At 40.1% G+C, this 22,838-nt stretch overlaps 1 protein-coding gene across 1 annotated transcript in view; it reads right to left on the bottom strand.

Moving 5' to 3' along the window:
- Positions 1–319: 319 nt before the first annotated feature.
- The window catches only part of LOC112147149 (artemin), a 33,386-nt gene continuing 10,867 nt past the window's right edge, over positions 320–22,838 (bottom strand). Inside the window, exons 3-5 of the mRNA XM_024273292.2 lie at positions 4,851–4,918; positions 1,663–1,864; positions 320–1,530 (exon numbers count right to left, since the gene is read on the bottom strand). Coding sequence (XP_024129060.1) covers positions 1,025–1,530; positions 1,663–1,864; positions 4,851–4,918 — 776 coding nt within the window. The 3' untranslated portion in view covers positions 320–1,024. The remainder of the gene's footprint in view (positions 1,531–1,662; positions 1,865–4,850; positions 4,919–22,838) is intronic.

Here is a 22,838-nt window from a genome sequence, read left to right as displayed (position 1 = left end):
TGTAGAAAAAAAAATTAACTTAAATTTTACTAGCTGGTGTGCACCAAATAGAACCCCCCAAAAATAACAGTTTTCTTACTTAAATTTTTGGAAAAAATATTTTTTTCCAGTTACTACCACACAAGACAGAAACAAGAAAAAAAGATTTGTTTTACTTCAATTCTTAAAAAAATATATATATTTGTTAAGTTATTATCTGGTGTGCACCAGAGAGTAACAAGAAAAAAATGTTTTTTTTACTTCAATTTTGAGAGAAAAATTTTTGTTGTACTTCAATTTTTAGAATAGAACATTTTTTCCAGTTACTATCTGGTGCGTACGAGTCACTATTAGAAAAAAACGTTTTTTTTTACTTCTTCTTTTTTTTTTTTACTTTGATGTCCCTTTAGGGACTCCGTAAAAATCCGACGTAGAAAAAAACAAACAAAATAAACGTGTGAGCAGAAGCCACCGTAAACGTGAAATGTGAATCTTAGCAATAAATATTTTAGAGATTTAGGTATTCCTATTTCTACATGAAAGAGTCAGTAAAAATAGCTCTCATAAGAAGCCGTAATAAATAAATAATTTATTTGAAAATAAATATAGTTTACTTTTACACAGTAATACACGAAGATGCATGGCATCCATTTGGCTGAGTTCACCTGAACACAGAGGAGATGCAAGTGTGACGTCCCTGTTTGGGTAGAAATAACCAAAAAAGAGCTGGTTTCAGCATCTGCGTCTGAATATAAACGGTGAGTCGAGCATCTGCCTTCAGGTTTCTCTCACATCAAATATGTGTTCACACTAGAGGTCTGTGGTTTGTATCTGCATAAGTAATGTCCAGCCTTCAGCATCTTGCATTTGTGGAAAAATAATCCTAAATCCAGACTGGGATTCCCTGATGATCATCTCCTCAGCCTTTGAGCAGCCTCTTTCTCATCGGGGTGACAGCGCCCCCCTCTGGTCATCCTGCACCCCGGCTGCACTGAAAGCATTTCCGGGAGCTTTTAGTCACCGTCTCCTCCTGGTTTTTCCCTCTTCAGCCCATGCACATGCAGCTGGCGGCGGACAGCGACTGGATGGTCCTCCACGTTGTTTGGGCATCCATGAAGGAGACCGGCTCGTAGCGGTCGGGTCGGCAGCAGGGGTGGCTGGTGACCTTTCGGACGGTGCGGCGGGGCAGCGAGCCGTTCTGTAGCAGCGCTTTCAGGGCCAAGTCGTAGTTTGTCCTGGAAGACTGGCAGGAGCCCACGCAAAACTTAAAGAGGACGATCTCGTCCGAGTCGAAGCCCAGTCCCAGGTCCCGCACCTTCATCTGCCTCTTCTCCACCCGGCAGTCCCGGCTGCTCTGCTTTGGGGGCCTGCTTCTGTCTCTGCCCTTCCTGTCCGCTTTTCCCGCCTCTTCCTCCTCCTCCGGGTCTTTCTTCCTCTTCTTTTTCTTCTGAGATCCTTTAGATTGAGGTTCTGTGGGGTCTGAGGAGCGCGGGGAGCGCCCCGCCCAGCGGATGCTGGGATGGTCATCCATCTCATCCATCACGAAAGGCTCTGAAACAGATAGAAAGGAATCGTGTTTTTGAGCTTAAAGTTAAATTAAGCTTAAAGTTGCATTTCTGAATATTTCCCAATTCTAATTGTTGTGAATCAGACGAACAACTCAAAAAGCTTGTAGGATTGTACCGTAGAGAGCATGCCAGGTGGAGTGAGGGTCGCTGTCGTCTTCCTTGTCTTCCACCACCTCCGGCAGCGTCACTGGAAACTCCTTCTCCTCCTGGCCTCCCAGGACGCCCACGGCGTGGCTGGAGTCGGATCCTTCAGCAGCCGCTCTCACGTGAACTCCTTCCACCACAGGCAGCAGAGAAACCAGCACCCAGAGCAGCACCTGAGGACACGAGCACACACACCGTTTCATTGATGCAGGCGCCTCGCTCGTCTGCTTAGAAGAGTGCAAGAGTGAGCACATTTGAAAGAGAAATTAAACAAAAAAAGAAAAAGTCCGTTTTAGAGAGATTTTAAATTGGATTTTGCTGACTAATTCCTGTTATATTAATGCGTAAGATGGTCAACGTAATATTGACATACCGTTTTACACTGGTCTCGATAGTGTATTAGTGGTGTAGAAAAATATGTATTTGGTGATATATTGTGATATTTAGCTTGTATCGATTTAAAATGCTGATAAAGATGAAGTAAATAGATGCAAAAGCCGTTGACAAACAGCAGGATTTCATCTATTTTAGGGAGAAACTGTCTCTCTGTCTGTGTCTGCCCCTCTAAACCTCTAATTAGTTCTTCCACACTTGGCAGTAAACCTCTGTAATTAGGAGTTTGTGATAATTGTCTCTCGTCTGTGGAGGTACTTGGTTCTCCTCGTCTTTCATGGGGTGACTTTAGATGAGAAACAGCTCAGATTGGTGATTTATCAAGTCCATCAGCTCATACTACATGTATGGAGGGTAAAACTAAAATAATAAATCAGGGTTTTTATCCTAAACTGAATTCAAAAAGGCAGATTTTGATTAATCCATAAAAACTATTTTCAAAGGAAAAATAAAATAGAAACAGGAGGCTAGTGTATTGAGATCAACTGTTCTTCTTAAAGTTTAAAAACTAGAGCAGTCATGTGTGAAGAGCACATTTTAACTTTATGCACCATTACTTTTGATGATTTGCAATTTTTATGCTTTTTGCTTTTATGCCTTTCCTATAAAAGCAGCATCTGAAGTTTATTAGTTTAACTCTGACGACAAATGTTTGCAGTTTTTCTGCAGAATTTGCACCAAAAAAGGAAGAAACAGACGTCAACCAAAGTATTTCTTTCATATAAATGTAATTCCAGCTCAACTGTGCATTAGTTGAGACAAATCAAAGCATAACTCATTCAAGTTTCCAGCCACTCATCAATGTTTTTCCCAGTTGTGGTCAGCCACAGTAACTTTATGGACTTATTTTGTTCCACTTCAGGCTAAAATGTCCTGGACTGGCCACCTTCTTTAAGCAGAAAACCTTTGTTTCCACATGGAGGAAGGTCGTTTTTTCCAAAATAATTACAATTCTGTGTAAAACATGTTTTTGTTCAAATTTTTTAATGAGTAAAATTAAAATCAGACTCATTAGTTTTTATGTTACGAATAAGCTCCTTTTCCAACTGCCTTTTTTGTCTGTCCCAGGTTCACAACAATTTGAGTTATTGTCAGAAACAATGTTTTAGGCTCTAATGTCTTCATACATGTAGCTCATCATGAGAAAAATCCCACAAGAACGAGTTACAAAAACATGATTTACACTGGAGTGTGTACTTAAAGCTACAGCCCAGAATGAAGCCTTGGATGGATGGATGGATACATGGATGGATGGATACATGGATGGATGGATGGATGGATGGATGGATGGATGGATGGATGGATAGATGGATGGATAGATGGATGGATAGATGGATGGATGGATGGATGGATGGACGGATGGATGGATGGATGGATGCACAGATGGATTTTTGTTCAAATTATCAATCAGTTAATTTGAAATCAGGCAGAAGATTAAGAGATATATAATTCCACTACAAACCAAAAATCTATCCATCCGTCTATCCATCCATCCTTGTTCTGATAATTCTGCTAAATTAGTTTAAAGGTGGAGTTCTAAGCATTTTCTTTACTCATTTGGTTGTGAATTGGGAGCAGACAGAAAATGCAATGAAAAAGTGTCCACTTCAGGAGAGGAAAGGTGGGGTTTTCCTCAATTTCTAACGAACTCCGGTGACTTTGCAGAAACTATTTCCAAGAAAACGACACCATTTAAAAAAAATATGGCAAAAAAAGTCACAATCATAATTAAAAGACCACTGGGAATGCTTTTAAAATAGATCCAAAGATGGTGGGACTTTAAGTTAGTACAGCTGGTGCAACGGCGGTCTTTTTTTGTTGTTTTTTTGACCTGTGACACTTTCAGCTGTTAGAGGAGGTCCTCTGCAATGCAGCATTTCCATCCTGGATGTTCAGGACTCCGTGACAGGAGCAGCCGAGCTCGACTGAAATGGATCCGGCCTCTGGGCTATCAGGTAACCGAGTGTCAGACGTTCAATAGAAATGTCAACAGATGCTGGTCTGATTGTGAACTGCAGAGTAAACCGGGTTCCTCGTGTCAGCCGGACGGGAGGAAGCGGCTCTCGCTGTCGGTGTGTTCTTGAGACACGATAACCGGATGGAGGCTCGACTCACTGCAAAGACTCTTATGGAGTATATTTGTCTAATTTCGACTCATTACACTTGATGGAAGACACGCTGACTTAAAAGGCAACATTTCATGAGAAAGGAGGACTTTGGAGTCAGGCAGATGTTCCTCCTCAGCCAAATATGGAATATGTCGACATCTGGAACGTCTTAGTTCTTACTCCTGGAGTTTACATGGCAGACAAAAGGAAGTCAGACAAATCAATGGCCGGTTAAAACAGTTTCAATAGTGGTTGACAGCCATGGAGGACAGTGGAAACAGTTTTTGGGATTTTTGATTCACAGAGTCGAGATAATTTGACTTTCGTCATGTCTACCAATAAAATCATCTCAGAAACGACAGCGTCACTTTGTTCTCAGCTCATTTAATCAAAAGTGATCATTTCAGCCTGAAGGAATAGTTAAGCCAAACTCCACTGAGCCCGGCGTGCCGACAGTTTGAAGAAAAGCTCATGTCTCGCTGCGGATACATTTCATGAGTAATTCAGACCTACATGTAACTCATCTTGAGGTTTGTGTGTCAGCCGAGAGCAGAGGAAATTGTATACGTCTGGGCCGTTCGCAGGGACGGTGAGGGGAGAGGAGAAGGAGGCAACAGGAGCCCACAGCTAGAAAAGAAGATGTCTCTTTCTGACAAACCTTGGCGCTCGCCGACGTGACAGCGGAGCTCCGTCTGTCCCTCCGCCGAACCCTCCATCTGGACCCACCTGCAGAAACAGAGGCGAGGAGGAATTTTAGCAACAAAAACAAGCCGCGCTCCGTCAGCCCCGTCACTTTTTCTTTATCCCTTTAGAAATCTCCAGCCAAAAGGCACAACATGCGGGCGATATGATGTCTTTACACTCACAATTGTCCAGATACTGTAAGAAAGAGCAGCCCCCGTGGGCCCCCGAGCGGGTGTCACATAAATCACGTCCTCAATGCACAAGGACAGTGTTTTTGTTGCTGCTTCAGAAAAAGAGCGGTGTTTGCTGCCAACAGCTGCGGCTAGTGTCGGCTTGTCTGTTCATACATCCATGCAAACAAGCTCAGCGTGGCAACAAAAGGCCGCATCTGTGACTTACCCGTCAAAGGCATTCTTCAGGGTTATTCCTGTGGCAGACGCACAAGTAGGGAACTTCACGGAGGTCCCACACACACAAAACCCCCCAGAGATGGAGGACGACTGATAAGCAGAGTCATGGATGCAGATGTTTATATGTACGTGCTGGGTGGAGGATAGACCTGGCCCTGAGATGAGCTCATCAGGTTCAATCTGTGAGAGGCAGAGCATCTGTGGAAATCGATTCTTAAATCGATGTTGTCGAAAAAATGAAGAAAAAGTCGGACCAACATCTGCGCCACATCTGGAAGCAGAGCGGTACCTGGAGGATCCGGCTGCTGTCAGAGCCGCGGAGGTCACTGACACATGCCAGCTCCTTTGTTATAATATTGTTTCAAACCGCAGATTTCACTATAAGAGGCTGCATCCAACGCTCAACAAAGACGGGATTTTATGTGCGTCTTTACTCGGTTTATTGTTTCCTTTTGGCTTCTTCCATTTTTAACGCGACTGCGTCGTCTGTCAAAGAGCAATAAAGCGGTCAGAAAAATAAGAGATTCATCGTAAAATAAATTCAAAAGTCTCGCATCAATTCATTATAAACTCTTGCAAAACCAAAAACAGATTTGAAAAGGAAATAAAACTGTTTTTTTACAATGTCGTTGAATCATTAGAGCGATTTTAAAATTCTGTTTGCAGTTGATCTTTTATTTCAACCATAAAGAATAAAGCTCCAGAACACAGTGCAGTTAAAAAATCATGCATTTTAAATGACTTGAGTAATCCCTATTCTTATTTTTGCAATTCCTTTTTATTTAATTACAAACAGTTTAACCATATTTATGGCTTCCTTTGATGAATTTGACATTTATAGATCTAGAGTTGAGAATGATTCATGCCTCATTTCCCAAAAAGTGTACAAAAGATTATCTTATGATCGATGGAAAGTGAAAAGATTTGACGGTAGAGATATAATGCCCCATATAACAAAAACTGTGTTTGAGTTATTGGTATTTAGCCAATTTAAATTTTGATAAACAAAATATCTCCTTATTGGACAAATTCTAGAATTTTGGAAATTGAAATTTAATTTGTAACAAGCAACATTTTTGCAAAAGTGTTTTTTATTTTTATTTTACTGCTGCCTTTGTTTCAAATGCTTTAAATGTGTTTCCGGTAAATCCTGGAGTTCAGGAGTTGTCACTGCCACAGACTTCACTGTAGATTTGGTTGATTGGGGTGCAGGTGGGCAGAAAATCCCTCCCAATATGTCAACATACATATTTGACAAGTTGCAATACTTGGTGTTTAAAAATGTTCAATTTAGCCCAAATTTCTGATTATCAGTTCCTAATTCTTTTATAATCAGAGTCTGGTTGATTTTCTTTGCATCCAGATTTACACTGGTTCGTCTGTGGTTCGTCTGTATGGAGGGTCTGTCCCGCGACTGCCAGTTAGCATCCTGGGTCCACCCCCTGTTCCCTCTATCTCCCAGATCCGTGGTTTATCCTGCCACCCCCCTGTCGAATAGAGCGTCCCGCTTATCCAAAACTTGTTCAATCAGGCCTCATGCCCTCTCCTCCTTCATGCATGTTTTGTCAGGGTGAGGGGAAAAATCGATTCGCCAATTACATGGCGATATTTTGTTTTTTGCCGATACTTGTACCAATTTAAATGCTGACAAGACGATAATTGATTATTTCTGAGAGTCCTTCAGCGTCTTACTTCTGTTTTCCACATAAATTGCTAGTCAGCAGCACAGCACACTGAGCCTCTTTGAGCGGCTCGACACCACGACCAAAACAACATAAATGATGTTGTGTTTTTGTAATTCCAAATTAAACCTTTTGCCATGTATGGAGGAAATGGACACAAATTATGGACACCACTGGTAACGTATTATTAAACATATCCATACACTTTAGGACACATCACCTTAAATACAAAACAATATTTTATAAAGTTTTATTTTCAAAGTACATCAGAAGTTTTTATTTTGAAACCCAGACCAGTTTCCTGTTTCTCTGGATTTTTGCACCAACATTGACGCTTCAACATACTGCAAGTAGAACTCGTGCGTAAAGCTTGCGTTGCATTTTGGAGGGACAGATTTCAAATGCAGACGTGTTGGAGGCGATGTAAACATTCTGATTGATTAATGAACTTTGACATTTTTTGTGTCAATGCCATGGAGATGCACCGCAGACAGTCTAGTGAAAATCAGCCTTTGGGATCCAACACCTAAACACGATAACATGTTCAGGCATAGCTACACAAGTTTTTAATGACTGTTTTCATGCTACAAACAAAATGTGTGGCCATGGAACACATGTTGCAAGTTTAGATTCAGTAGTGACACGGCAAAACTCACATGAGTCAGAACATAGCTGGTTTATCTGGTGAACCCAGACATGGCAACGAGCTTGATCAATGAACCAAACCGTTTTTGTTTTGCACTTTGACATTTCGTACCAAACCTCTTCCAACTGTGGGTGACGTACCAGTGCTGGCAAATAGAATAAGAAGAGAAGGATCCTTCCTGCTTGTCCAGTGTGAACACCATGAACTGAATATGTGTCCTTGAATGTGTATCAAATGGCCGGTATGCACATGGTTTTAGTCACATGATAGTTTTTACCATCTTCTGCTTCAAAAGTTAAATTCTTGACCCTGATCGGCAGCTTTACCTTCAGCATAACCCCAGTTTTGTGTAGATCTTAAACTTATATTATTTTGACTTCTAATAACAACAACAACAGAAAATAAATATGTTGTCTTCTTCATTTACAAGAGACCCAACAGTAACCAATATAGGTATGTATGTATTTTTTGTTCTTTTTTTAACAGTTTCATTTTTGTCAACATATATATATATATTTTTTTCATTAAAAAGAATCAGCAACCAAATCTGACATTTCTTCAAGATTTTGAGCCCTCAAATAGTCCTCACAGCACACTGAAAGACTTGAAGGAGAAGAGGGATGGGCTACTAAAAAACAAATAAATAAAATCAAGAAGAAAATTAGCATGGATCAGTTTGTACAATTCTTTAAGTCAAACTGCATCCACTGAAGCCAATAAAACCAAAGAAGGTGGTATTATTGATTTTGAGGTGTTCATTTCTTTGTTCGTCTTACCAGTTGCATGCCTAAACAAACGGCATGGTTTGTTTCATCTGTTTCATACTTCAGTAAACAGTGCCGATGCCGGGATGTACAGGTTACATAGAAGAGGGTGTCATCAGCAAAGTGTCAGACCTCAACAAAAAAAATTTAATAAATATGAACAGGTGCCTGAAGGAAATGATGCAGAATTAACCTAAGTCTTTTTGGATCCTGTTCACATCAGTTAAATCCAACTGAACCATCCCAGAGCATGTTTGATCACCTAAACTGGCTTCTCCCAGGCTTCAGAGCATTACCACAGTTTCAAAACTCAACACAGAGCAACCCTTTTTGAGAGTTCAACATCCACTGTTGAATGGAAAGAAGAAAGGCTTGATCACTTGCCAAACGTTGAAGATTATAGGTGCTCTGGCACTACTTAAATCGCTTAGTGAAAGAGTGCTCTTGGATCATTACATAAGCACTTGTTTTTATAAGAATTTGATCAAGAGAAATGTTGGTGTAATTGTGCCTTTGCAGTATCTGCCCCTAAAATGTGGCGCTTCTGATCATCTCAGTCATGTAGCAGACCTAATGCTAAAGTTTATTTAACCTTTTTACAGAATTAACATAATTCCAGTAGATTCTGAGGCGGAGAAAAGCAGCCTTTACAGTAGTGAAATACACAATCAACAATTATGTAGAGAAAAACTCCGCACATCTTTCACTGTCAGAATCAACTAATTCACGTTGATCGTGTTAACAGTAAAAGAGTTTTGGTGTGTCAGACAGCATGCTTTTAGGGGTTACTAGTGACTTAAAGGGTTAAATGTTTATTTTGTGTGGCTCCTCATTCAACTCTGTGATAACATTTATGCGTACTGTAGATTAATTTCTGTGATTTATGGATTTTCAACAGCTCTCATTCCTACTATTAGTTCTTTTACAATGTTCACTATCCAACTGTTTTTGTGCTTACCAATCCTATAATTGTGTTCACATTGTTTGAAGACTTTTGATCAACCGGTTTTTGCTTGAATGTCCACAAAAAGTTGATTTAGAGACTTTGCACATTTCCAGACCCCAATACAGACTTTTAAAATAAAACACGGGAATGTTGGGTGTTGCGCTCTTAAATGGTACATCACAAAGATACACTAATAATCCTTCAGATTGCAGTCATCCAGTTTCCACTTCAGTCTACTGAGCAACATAAAGGTTTTATTGTTGAAAGATTAGATCCAAACCACCTGAATTCATCAGATTCATCATCTGACTCCAAAAAGAAAATAAACCTTTCAAATCCAAAATGATAGGAATAATTCATACTTTGTGGTTGTTTGCAAATAGTCGAATCAGTTCAGGACTGAATATCTGAAAGTTTGTAGGTAAATCTGTCCACATTGTGCTCCAACATTTGAAACCACATCCATCATTTGTGCGGGCCTTTGTTTAGCTTTGCCGCTGAACTACAGCCGCTGTAGCACACTCCTGTGTGTGCGGCTCATGTATTTGTAGATCGCGCCGATATGAAGGCACCATGTTTATTTAACAGTCAGTAACAATCCAAGCAGTTCAGTCTGTGCAGCGAGATGAAAGACTGACAACAGCTTACGGATCACAGCTCGCGATAAGACCTGCTGATGCGTTTATGCAGCCCTGCATGCTGCAGCTGTGGACATGCAGTCCAGACAGTGACTGCTGCACACCGAAGACTCGGTAAAGCAAACGCTGCAGAGTTTACAAACAAGTTTGGATGCACTGCAAGCTAGCCTGTCCTCCTCTCTACTGGCTGCGAGGCGAGGCGGGGCAGAGGGCTGCAGGTCCTCACCGGGTCTCCGGAGAGGTGCCGCTCAGAGCTCCTAATGCCACAGCTGGGAGTGTTTAGCCCTTTTTTTAGATCAATGAGTCTACACTGGCCTGTCTGCTGGTTCTTTTCACCCCAGCACTCCGGAGCTGTTTACAGCCTGACGCCTCCAGCCTTTTTTTTGCAGATGAAGTGGGAGGAGGAGTTGAGAGATGAAGGAACTAGAAAAGGCCGAAAGGACTCACGCCGGCCTCCTGAAGGTGTTTATGTGGCCTAGAGTTTCAGACCCAATGCAGGACATGTGTGTGATTCTAGGTGTGATTAGAAAGAAAAGCATGTTTGCAGCCTCTTGTTGGGCTGATTAAAGTCATGGGTTTGTTCATTAGCGGGCCCGTCTGCAGCAGGGGAGAGGTCGCTTCTGTCAGCTCCCATTTACACTCTTGGTTTTCTGCAGTCCAGTTGTTGTTCACTGTTAGCTGAGAGGGTAAACTGTTGGGAAGATGAGACGGCAGATGAGGACATCACAACTATTGAACTTTAAAACACTTTCAGGTGTGAAAACTTGGTTTCTAAAAATTAGGGGAAAACTAAAGAGTTTAGTTTGATGATGTTTTAATGCAAAAGCAGCACAACTTTGTGCAACGTGGGGTATTTTCTGCCCAAATAAGATGCACTTACAAGCCATAATATTTTTAATAAAATGATGCCTTATAATGCGGGGCGTCTTGTGTACTGTATGGATACATTCTGTTTGTGCTTAATGATGTCGAAATGACTGAGAGGTACACAGTGCTCTGTCAGAAAGTTTTGTTGGTTGTTTTTCTGAACATGCTAATGCGGCCACCGTGTAGCGGTGAAGGATTAAGAGGGGTTTTTACGTCTTACAACAAGGTTGAAAGTAAATGTAGTCTTAGTAACATAGTTTTAGCTGTATCAGTCTGTTTTTAATGTGTTGCAAATAAGGTTGGGAATTAAAAGTATTATGAATATGCTAATGCAGCTAACACTTCTAGTGTGGCTAATGCTTCTAATGTGGCTAACGCTGGTAATTCTGCTAATGCTTCTAACTTAGATAAGTCTTGTAATGCAGCTAATACTCCTAACGTGGTTCATGCTTCTAACTTGGCTAACCCTTGAAATGTAGCTAATGCTTCTAGCGTGGCTAACTCTTGTGATGCAGCTAATGCTTCTAACGTAGCTAACTCTTGTCATGCAGCTAATGTGTCTAACGTAGCTAACCCTTGTAATGTGCCTGATGCTTCTCACATAGCTAACCCTTGAAATGTAGCTAATGCTTCTAGCGTGGCTAACTCTTGTGATGCAGCTAATGCTTCTAACGTAGCTAACTCTTGTCATGCAGCTCATGCTTCTAACTTGGCTAACCCTGGAAATGCAGCTAATGCTTCTAACTTAGCTAACTCTTGTAATGCAGCTAATGCTTCTAATGCAGATTACGCAGCTAATGCTTCTAACTTAGTTAACTCCTGTAATGCAGCTAATGCTTCTAATGCAGATTACGCAGCTAATGCTTCTAGCGTAGCTAACTCTTGTGATGCAGCTAATGCGTCTAGCGTAGCTAACCCTTGTAATGTGTCTAATGCTTCTAACTTAGCTAACTCTTGTACTGCAGCTAATGCTTCTAATGTGGCTAATGTGGCTAATTTAGCTAATCCTTGTAATGTGTCAAATGCTTCTAACTTAGCTAACTCTTGCACTGCAGCTAATGCTTCTAATGTGGCTAATTTGGCTAATTTAGCTAACCCTTGAAATGCGGCTAATGCTTCTAACATAGCTAACTCTTGTGATGCAGCTAATGCATCTAAAGTAGCTAACCCTTGTAATGTGTCTAATGATTCTAACATAGCTAACTCTTGTGATGCAGCTAATGCGTCTAACGTAGCTAACTCTTGTAATGTGTCTAATGCTTCTAGCAAAGCTAACTTTTGTAATGCGGCTAATGCTTCTAATGCGGCTAACGCTTCAAATGTGACTAACGCTTCTAACCCAACTAACGCTTGTAATGAGGTAAACATGTAGCAGTGTCAGACTGTTTTTTATTTTTTTTTTATTTCTACACAATCTTAAAAGGTTGAGTATTAGCATAATCACAGTCATCTTAGCTTAGCTGTATCAGTCTGTTTCTTTTCACATGTTACAAACAAGGTTCGGCGTTACAAAGTATTCTTATAACCATATATGTATATCACTGACAGCTTGACCCCTCCCCCCTTGTGTTCCAAATAAGAAGTACCTGTTTACTTCAAGAAGCCAAAATCCCAAAAACCTCTATTGTTAAATAAACAGCTATTATTCAGTCATTCTAATCGTCAGAATAACCATTCTTGCTCTGATACCTTTCTCTTAAAATCTTCTTGCTAATCCTATTTTTTTTTCATGATATTTTTTCTTTATTGAAAGTTAATTAAGTTAAAAACTGGCCAACCAGATGCCTGTGGTGCCCGATGGTCCCCACCTCAAGTGCTAGATTGACAGATTCTCCCGAACCGCTTTCAGTTGAAGCTTACAGTATTTACACATTGACGGCCTTATAGTGCATAAAATACAGTAGGCTGCTTTAATTCTAGCAAGATGCCATTGACGCAGATTAGATGGAGCAAATTTCTAATCCAGAGTGTGTTTGGGTTTAAAAAATGAATTCCTTTTCTGTTTTCCAAGGCTATTTTCTTCTAACCTGTTTGCAAACATCATGAGTCACGAGAGATTAATAGAGGCTCTAAAGAAAACTGAAAATGGAGATCTACTCATTTGCAGGATGTAACTAAAGCTACGACTCGACAGCCGAAAGACAAGACGTCACTTCAAGTTTTATTACAAATGAATAAGAATGGACTCATAAACCACACAGACAACTGTGTCAGTCAAAACATGTTATTCAGGACAACACAAAGTAGATCTTGCAGCATTAAAAGTGTTAAAACGTTTGGAATCTAAAGAAAGATCAGTCCAGTTTTTCATCAAATGTTTGCTCAATCAGTTTTAACATGAATATAACAAAATGGTAATTTAGAGCATAGAAGCATTAACAAAAAGCTGGTCCGTCTGCCTTTTAAGCTCCTTATCTTTAATTGTAAATGATTCATTAGTGCTTTGGTTTTATGTCTTGTGACCACAAATACTTGATGCATTAGATTATATTCTCCCCATTCCGAAATGATTTTCCAATGTTTCCTCTGTTAGAGAAGATAAAAAAAAAAAAAAAAAAGTATTTTGCTGAATTTTAACGACGGTTCATCCCATAAAACTAACTCCCCTCATTAACAGTCATGGAAATTTTCTGCTGCATTTGTAGAAAACATTTGGTCCTTAGATTGACAGCAGAAGAGAGGATAATTGTCCATAAAAATGAACCAAATCTTGTCTACACTTGCAAATTTTTCACAGTATTTAGCTTAAACCTAGAACACACACATAGTAACAAATATACTGAAGAAAATAAAATAGAACTTTGTGCATGTCCAAAATATTGTGAAAATGTTTCCATCTGCTGATACCCAAAGACTCTGTTGTAAATCTTTGAGTAATCCTGTTGCCCCAGCAACAGATTGATAAATCATGAGGCCTTGCTAACCCTAAACAACTGCAATGCCAAGAATGTGCCAGGACAGTCAGGTGAGTTAACATGCTTGTTTATACTGCATAGTTTCATCGCCAAACATTTTATTACTTCTGTGTTGATAAGTTCATCTGAAAAAATAACTTTTTTTTAAAGCCACAATAACTGCACAAAAACGATTTTTATTGTTGAAACAAAAATTCATGTTTAGGGAGCTTTTTCCAAAGCTCAGAAGTTTTAACTGAATTGAACCTCATGCCCCTCATGCAGAGGGCATCACTTTTGGGAAGCTTCTGGACAGAGTTTTGCAGAACTTTAGAGTCAACCTCATTTCACAATCCCACATTGAGAAGTTTGCTTTGTCTGGGTAATGCTGGAGTCACAATTACAACTGATGGTGAGGCTTCGGTAGAATCATCAAGATTTAGTGCTGCTGCACAATCTTTTGGGAAATCGTTGGCGTGGTCATGAATGTAGAGGGCAGCAGTCAGGCGGCCGTCAGGAGACGATCACACATCGTCCAATCAGAGTTGCTGCTGGCCGACGATCCAGCTGTCACCGACCTGGGGCCACCCGGCTGTCGCCCAGTTTCGTAATGGCATAATGGCAACATGTAAAGCACAATAATCTTTACCATTACTAAAACAAAACAGGTATATTTGCCATAAAACTTTCTATTTTCTTAAAACCTCTGTGGCCACAGCGTATAAAAACGCGACAGTTCCTAATCATAAAACGTGAGAACAATAAACCTTTTATTCTGTAAATGTGGTCATTTCATGAACTAATACAACAGAGGCTATAAATTTCACATAAAGTTTGAAGTGTGAGCTTGACGACAGCTTAACAGTGAACCATTTATGGTCAGTAAATGAAAATATTTTCAAAACAAACGCATTATTTCCTCCTTCAAAACACCGAAACAGTTTCAGGTAAGAAAGATGAGCAGCTTTAAATAATACAACAACCATTATGCAATAATATTGCAGCATAGAGAGGATGCTGTAAAGTTGTGCTGTTAAATGCAATGCAGTTACAGCGTAGCGGTAGCTCGTTTTTATCCTGTGTTACAAGACAGAAAAGCATGCAAGAAGGGTATTTAGCTGGGTAGAAGTTGGACCCTATTTTCTGTCTGACGACACAACAATCGTTGCTTTACTTTTGTCTGCAGTTCACCAGTTGCTTCATTCCTACTCTATTTTCATCACCAGCTACAGTGAGATTTTTTTTATTTTTTATTGAACAACTACACACTACAGAACAAAACATGGTGTTTTTACATTATTACAATCAAACAGAGGGGGCAATAGCAGCATTAAACAACAAAATCAGAATCAATAAAAAATAAATAAAACAATAATATTAATATCAATAAAAATAAATCTAAGCAAAAGTGAGGTAAACAATAAAAGATCACTTAACTATAGATATGCAAGGGAAGTTTTTAGTCTTTCATATATTGTTTTTATTTCTGGTTTCTTAATTAGCTCTAATGATTCTAAATACAACTTGAATACATTTATAAATATTCTAAAGTCTTTATATTTTTATATTTGTGTTTATTAATTTTAGCCAGACAGAGGATTATATTCAAGCAGATTTCGTCCCAATTATTTTCCAATACTATACCAAACATGATGGTATTTAAAGAGAATGTTGGTTGTTGTGGGAATATATTCCTCAGCCAGTTATGTAACTCTTTCCGAAATATTTGTGTTTGGGGACAAGAGTAAAATAAATGTTGCATGGTTTTAATTTCCTTTTCACAGAATGTACATATGTTATCATTTATATTAAACCGTAATCGTAAAAGTTCTTTAGACGGATAGATAACATTTAGTATTTGAGTTTCTTTAACTTTAGGAAAGATCGGAAATTTCTACGGTGGCCATTTTGGTCTAGTTGTATTCAGAAGAATTTCAGGGCGAACAGAAGCTCGGTCCGATTGGACTCAAACTGAGACCATCTGGAAGGACCAGCCTGAGAGCGGCTTCTGCCCCGGGACCAAGGTCCTCTTGTGTTGCATTGGTAGAGTGTGGCACCTCAACTGCTGTGTCAAAATCCTCGGAATAAATGTTTCAATAATCCAATAAATCACTTTTACAAAGAATTTATTTTTCTTTCTGACTCCACTCTCAGTCACATCACAGCTGACAGCGATTGCCGTATTTATTTAGACACACCCACATCGATAAACTCGCCACACTTGAACCAAACTAACAAGAACTTATTTAGAAATAAAAGACACAAAATGAAACATAAGAAACTGTAATTGGGATCACATTCTAACATCTTGAGTGTATTCAGACTGAACTGGATTATCAGGGGAAACCAATAGTCTTCTGTCAACAATTGCTGTGGGACTCACTGAAACTAAACTGAGAATGGTTTGAGACACCGCCGACAGCACACGCTCTCAACATTTTTGTTTGAAAAAGTGTTCAAAAACCATCAGGGAACACAGAACCCCAAAAGTCTCAAACGTCCTGGAAACTCCCTACTTTGGAGAACAGTTGATGATTTGTCACCAGCAGCTGCAGAGCAGTAAGATAGAACTGAACCTTTAAAGCATCAACGGACCTGAACTCAGCAGAAATATGGTTTTGGTGGGCCGAATGTGAGCAGACTGTACTGAGAGAGGTAAGGATTACTGTAAAGGAGACCAACTCAACGTTCATGGAAACAATGAGTTGGTGATTCAACTGATGCTGCAAGTCACAAAACATGAGTTTATAACACGTTTAGGATAAAGTCCACAGATTTAATCCACTCTGTAAAAAGTCTATGCACCTAAAATGATCAAGAAAATGTATTTTATAGAAATAACTTAATGGGGGTGTATTTTATAGGTTTGCTTCTTCCACTTCTTTTCAAGCAACAAATGAAACTACTGGACTTCAATTGATATTCATGCTATTTAATGAATCTCATGGGACGTGTGTCATGTTTGCATGACTACAAAACACTTATTGTATGAGAAATTACACTTTCTAGAAGATCATTTTCTATGATATTTGGTAGCTTTTCTTTTTATTCTATATTATGTATTAATCAATTATATAGGTTAGATACGTGTGTGTTTTTTTATTTTGCTGCAGTATTTAACAATTTTCAATGCTTGAAATAAATCAAATCAACTCAAATGTCAATTCAACTTTTTGTCTGAGTGAATTAGAATTCTCTCTGTATACATGTGATGTGAATCCTCTATTGTTACTGTTTTATAGGCAAAACTTCATTGAATTTGATCCAAATTCGTAACGTTTTTTTCCCTTTTTTTTTTAGCTAAAATCAGAAAAATTAAACCACAGCATCAGTTCAAGAAAATGTATTAAAATAAATAAATGGTACTTTTCATGCTTAACCACCAACACTTTTTGAAATCTTTATTACAAAAGTATAAATATGTCATACAATGTTTTTGTTATATCCTTTTTGAAAAACAAAAAATACAATTTTATAGTCAAAACAGTTGGCAAAAATCTATATTTATTTATATTTTACCCAAATATATGCTGGATGGGTTATATGGGTTTTTTGAGCATTTATACGTACTTAAATTTGCTCTGAAAAAAGTATTTTTACTTGTTTTATATCTATCTTTTTAGTAAAACTCCAGCTTCTGGGGACTTTTTAGTTTTATGGCAAAAAATATAACAAAGAGACAAAATAAAAATGAGTAAATCCAAAAAAAAGCAATGACAAATACAAAATTAAATGAAAATGCTCTTTAAAATAAAGAAAAGCTCAATTAAATAAATAAAGTTTCAAGGATTTATTCTAGGAATTATAACATTTATATGTCTTATTTCTTGCTATGTTTGCTTTAAGCCAAAAAAATAAAAATAAAAAAATCAATTTACCATTTGTACATTAAAGTGAACAATGGGCTAATGGTAATTCTGTGTGGTTTCTATGTCATCATAACAATCGATGAGATGATCAAACTCACTGTGAGATTAAACTTTCAACACTTTCTGCAAAATATAATATAAATGATCAGTAAAGGACAAAAAGGCTGTAAATACATCCTGGAGTCTTTTTGTCCCTGCGTTGGTCACATGCTGCATCTCCCATTCTCTGAGTCATCCCTGACTAAAATAATGCATCTGAAGGACATGTAATGAAGACTACATCATAGATGTCTGCAGGACAGCTGACTCCTTTTTACGAACTCCACAGCTACTACTGTGTGCACCATTTCCTGTCAATTACTCACAAAGCCGTCTTTGCAGAGACAGAAAAAAGGCAAAATAATACGCGTGTGTTTCTGATCAGGGATCTGAGTGCTCAGTGTGCACGATTAGGTCCCCGGGCCCGAGCCGTGCCCCCAGAGTCTCCATAAAACTCTCGCCTTGTTCAAAAGAAACAAAGCTCTCTGGTGTTTCCTCTCCCCGGGAAAGCCAAACTTCTCTAATACAGTAATTACCTCCCATTAGCAGCGCGCTGTGCTCTGCTGCGTACGCATGCACGTATGTAAAATGCTCTGACCTCCAGCTTCAACCTGTCACTGCCGCCGTCCTGATTGCAGGAGCTGGGAGGAAAGCAGGGGAGCGGTAAATCACAGCTGGCTCAATAAAAGACACCTGCGGTGTAAGAGGAGACGCAGGAGAGGGAGGCCGAACACCAGGAGAGCCGCCTGATCGCTGCCAGACACCCCGAGATCTGGGGAGGTCCCGCGAAGCCAGAAGATCTGCCGGATCCACGGCTAACCAAAACTGGTTCTGTGAGTTTTGCATGTGCCGCCGTGCTGACAGAGTCTCATTAGTGTGTCACGAACGAGGCTCCGGGGTGTTGCATGGAGAACTTTTTCTGATCTGACTAAAGAGGAGTCAGGAAAAACAAGGTGTCCATCTTTCTGCACCGCTTCCTCCCACAAGTGTTTCCCTCCTTTCTTCAAGCGGGCGGCCGGCCCACTCAGCAGTAAACCAATTTCACTCTTCAGCAGTTTTCCATGCAGATAAGTCTTTTGTAAGCTACACGGCGGCCTGTCAGGTGCCTGTTCGGGAAAGCTCCCGGCTGATAAATACTGGCTGCATGTTTAGATGTGTGGCTGACACAAAGTCAAGGGTGAAGGAGCTGGAGGGGGGACATTTATAGAGAATGAGATCATTAAAAAAAGAACACGATAAGAGTAAGAGGCGTTCTGGAAGGAAAATGGGCCGTAGCACAGGGGCGAGGAAAATAGGAAAAACATAATTGAACAAGAGCGGACTTAAAGCGGAGATAAGAAAATGGGGAAGGACAAAATGAGAGTGCGGAAAGAGGGTGCAAACTGAAGCCCAGTCCCTCTATAATCCCTTAATCCCTGCCAGGCAGGCAGGATGTAATTGCTCGTTAGTGCCAGTTTCCACTCTGAGGGCTGTCAATGCTGGAAAACCGCAGAGCACCGGCCAAATGAGAAACAGATAGCAGGTCCCACGTCTCTCGGTTCAGGTCGGCGAGGAGGGCCCCACCTAATGTCAACCCCCACATGTGTGCACACAAACACACTTCACGTGTGCCGCGCTCTCGTTCCCCCCAACAATCCCAGAACCGCAAAGCGAGAGATGCACTCTCCTTCTTCCCAGACGGTTTCTGCACAAACACACTTCAGCCCACACGCAGGAGGTCCGGCCCGGAGGAGGAGGACAGCATGACCTCACCGCTCCGGGTTTCCCCCCACCAGGTGGTTTTATTAACCGAACGACAACGCGTGCGTGTGGAGGTGTCGGAGAGACTTTCAGGTCGGGGTCAGACAGGACAGAGAGGGAGGTCCGGTTACCAGCCAAGCGTGAGTTTCCACAGAATAAGATATTCAAATATTACATTTTATGTTTCAAATTTATCAGCTGCCAAAATAGATAAATCAGTTGTCTCAAGCAAAAAAAGAATAACACTGTAGCCACTGACTCTTCTAAATAAAAGAGATTTCTCTAAACATCAGTGACAAACTGCTTTCATTTTGAAATTTGGAAAAAAATGTTTCTGCTTTTTTAGGCTGCTTAACTTTGATCTAACTTTGAAAATGTGCAGAAAGCTGTCACACTGGTGCAAACATATTGTTAGCACTTATACTTGAGCATTGCTGTTGTTGGCATTGATCTGTAATAACAGCCAAAGGCTTGTTGATGAATGTTAAAAAGTCAAGGATTATTTTTATTCCTATTTTTTTTTTTTTTTTGGTTGTCTTTACTTTTTATTGTCCATGAAAAGCTTCATTTTTGACTCTTTGAATCTTAACCTCCCACGGATTTAAAGAAAACTTTAGCTCCGCCCACTGCATAAAGACATCAAAATTCTAGCAGAAATTTTCCTAAAGTAATGATGCATGAAACGCTGCTCTTCAAAACACACTATCATCCAAAATCCTTCATCACTGTCAGAAGATCTCGCCAAAAAGAAAACATCAAGAAGACGCTGTTTTTGTTTTTCCAAGAGCTATTTTTTTTTCACTCTTACTTTGGTTAAATGTTGGACTGGCTCATGTGAAACAGGGTTTGTTTCATAGGGAGCTCGTTGAGCTTCATCCAGTGTGGACCCCGAGGTGAGACGCTTCACGCTACTGCTGTAATATGTAAGGGGGACCAAGTCTGGGTCTCCCTGTGCTGGTCCCCAGCCCGGTCAGGAAGGGCATCAGGCGTAAAACTCTCTGCCAAAACCAAATGTGCGTCACAGTGTATCCCTGAAGGGAAATACATTTTCCTTTAAATCAGAGATTTAAAATGAAAAGTCGTTACATTTGCTGTTTTTCTGTAGCCACGCCCCCAAAATGGGGGTTTTACAATTAGAGAGTAACCACCAAAAAGCTGCCGGGTATTTAATGTGATCCCAGCAGAAGCTGGTCTAAAGCCAAAAACAATATTTTGAGTAACATGACCGCGTTAGCGATGGGAGTGCGGTTAGCCGCTGTGATAGCAGCAAAGAAAAACAGTGAACTTGTAGACACGGCAATTTAAAAACCTAAGAAACCCGTCGTAAACTCGAGACGAGCAAACACGTTGTGATGCTAAGACTCTCGTCCTCCCAGTGACGATTAAATGAAGGAAAATGGAAGATTCTGTTCTAGTCTGCACAGTTGTGATGGTAGAAATGTGGCCTCCCAAAACGTCTGGACATTTGAGGGGGAGGGGGCAGCAACAAGGAAGCGGGGGAGGGGAGTCTACATCGCAATTTTATTATTGTTTAAGTAGTAGAGGAACTCAAACTATAAAAATGTTAGGTAATATCATTAGCTTGTTATGATAGTCAATGTTAAGTCAATGTACTGATGTGATTACAGGTCCTGCGTTTTGACCATCAAACTCAAACACATTTGTGTTGTTGTGGTGCGTCCAGGGTTCAAACATCAGAACTTTGGTGAAAGAGATGCAAACAATTAGGGGCTGCGCTTTGGCCAATGGGGCTGCGCTTTGGCCAATGTCACAATGATAATGCGATCAACTTGATCCTGATCGGTTTACTCCTAAACTGATGATAATTTTCTTGTTTGCTTTGAGACATCACTTAAGGTCCTCTAATTGTATTCTTCATTTTATTTTTCCGTCCTTGGACTGATGTGGAACAACAAGTCGTCACACAGAGACTGAAGTACCGCTGATAGCAGCCATCATTCAGATGCAGTAAATGGTGAACCTCACCGTATTGGGAGAATCTCTGATTGATCATGACCTCAGACATGGAGATGTGATTACCAACGCTTTTGTAGAGCTCTTTAAAATGAATAAACCCGATCTCTCTTTCATGCTCTTTAATGAGATTACAATGTATAATTGTTAATGTTTGAAATTGTATAATTGTATTTTATATTCATTTAAAGTTTTATTAGGTAGAGGCTCTAATTAGTATAAGCCCATGTGGATTTTTTGCCTCTTCCTGTACCTACTTTTTAATGTATTTTTTATACCAGTTTTTTTGCAATATTTTGTATGAGTAAATAAAATCTGAAATCTGAAACCTGAGACTTGAGTGAGACCTGGTGGCAGAAAAGATGGCGGCTGAGAATCGTTAGCCGTAAAGAAGTCCATCACAGAACATCATACAAACTGGTGGAGCTACAGCTCTAATGTAAAAGTCTTAACATTTTTACCAATATGAACACTTTTGGTGTTATTCTTTAATAAAGCGTTTGTCCTCTTTTGACACATTTTATGCAAATCATGAACACAAAAAAAAGTTTTGATTCAAGTAGCGACAACTCTGAATTCTTGTAGAATTTCCGTTTCCGGCTAATGATTTTCAGCCGCCATCTTGTCTGCCAGCAGGTTCTCTTGCTGAAAGTGTCCGTCACCCAGATGCAGCTCCTAAAGTAGATGGTGAACCTCACTGTGCTGGGAGAGTCTCTGAATGATCTCATGAACCAAGGACATGGAGACGTGATTACCTATAGCTGTTGTAGAGGCAGCAAACACAAATTTTAGACTTATGGGTTCAACCCAGGGGCGTCCAAATCCAGGCCTTGAGGGCCTCCGTCCTACATGTTTTCCAACTAACTCGCCATTGAAGCTCCTTATTGGCTAAACACACCTGATCCACGTAATCACAATAGACAAGGCAGGGTTTCTGGAAAACCAGCAGGAGGCCAGGCTTTAAGGCCTGGAGTTGGACTCCCCTGTTAACCCAACGGTTGGGTTATACCAAAGACTAAACCTGAGACCCAATCCCTTTCTGCTCAGCACACTCCAGGGGTTGGATTTGGGGGTTAAACCATGATGGTACCTGAGGGTAGCTGTGACTGCATATATCACCCCTCCCGCCCCCAATATATGGCTCAAATGTGGTGAACATATTTCTCAAACCTCAGTGTGAATCAGCTGATGCAGCTTTACCTGGACTCTTTCAATTAAAAAAAAAACAGCCTCAGTGGATGGATTCCCCTAAAGACAGAAAACTCAACAACGTAATACAGCAGCTGTCAATGAAACCATGCTGACTACCTGGAACTTGGAGGCAGGAAACCCCTCATTCCAAACTACACTGGTTACAATATTGCAATCCAATTTCAACCTAAAAGCTCATTCATTTTAGCCAGAAGTGAAGCTCAGGAAAAACACTAAAGCTTCAATGATGGAGAAGCCTTTAGCCATCGAGTGACTCGACAGAACCATTGAGCCAAGAACTA

The sequence above is a fragment of the Oryzias melastigma genome, linkage group LG17 (genome assembly GCF_002922805.2).
Source record: "Oryzias melastigma strain HK-1 linkage group LG17, ASM292280v2, whole genome shotgun sequence".
In the NCBI taxonomy this organism is placed as follows: Eukaryota; Metazoa; Chordata; class Actinopteri; order Beloniformes; family Adrianichthyidae; genus Oryzias; species Oryzias melastigma.
Note: the sequence above shows the minus strand (reverse complement) of the source record. Positions and strands in the feature narration are given on the sequence as shown.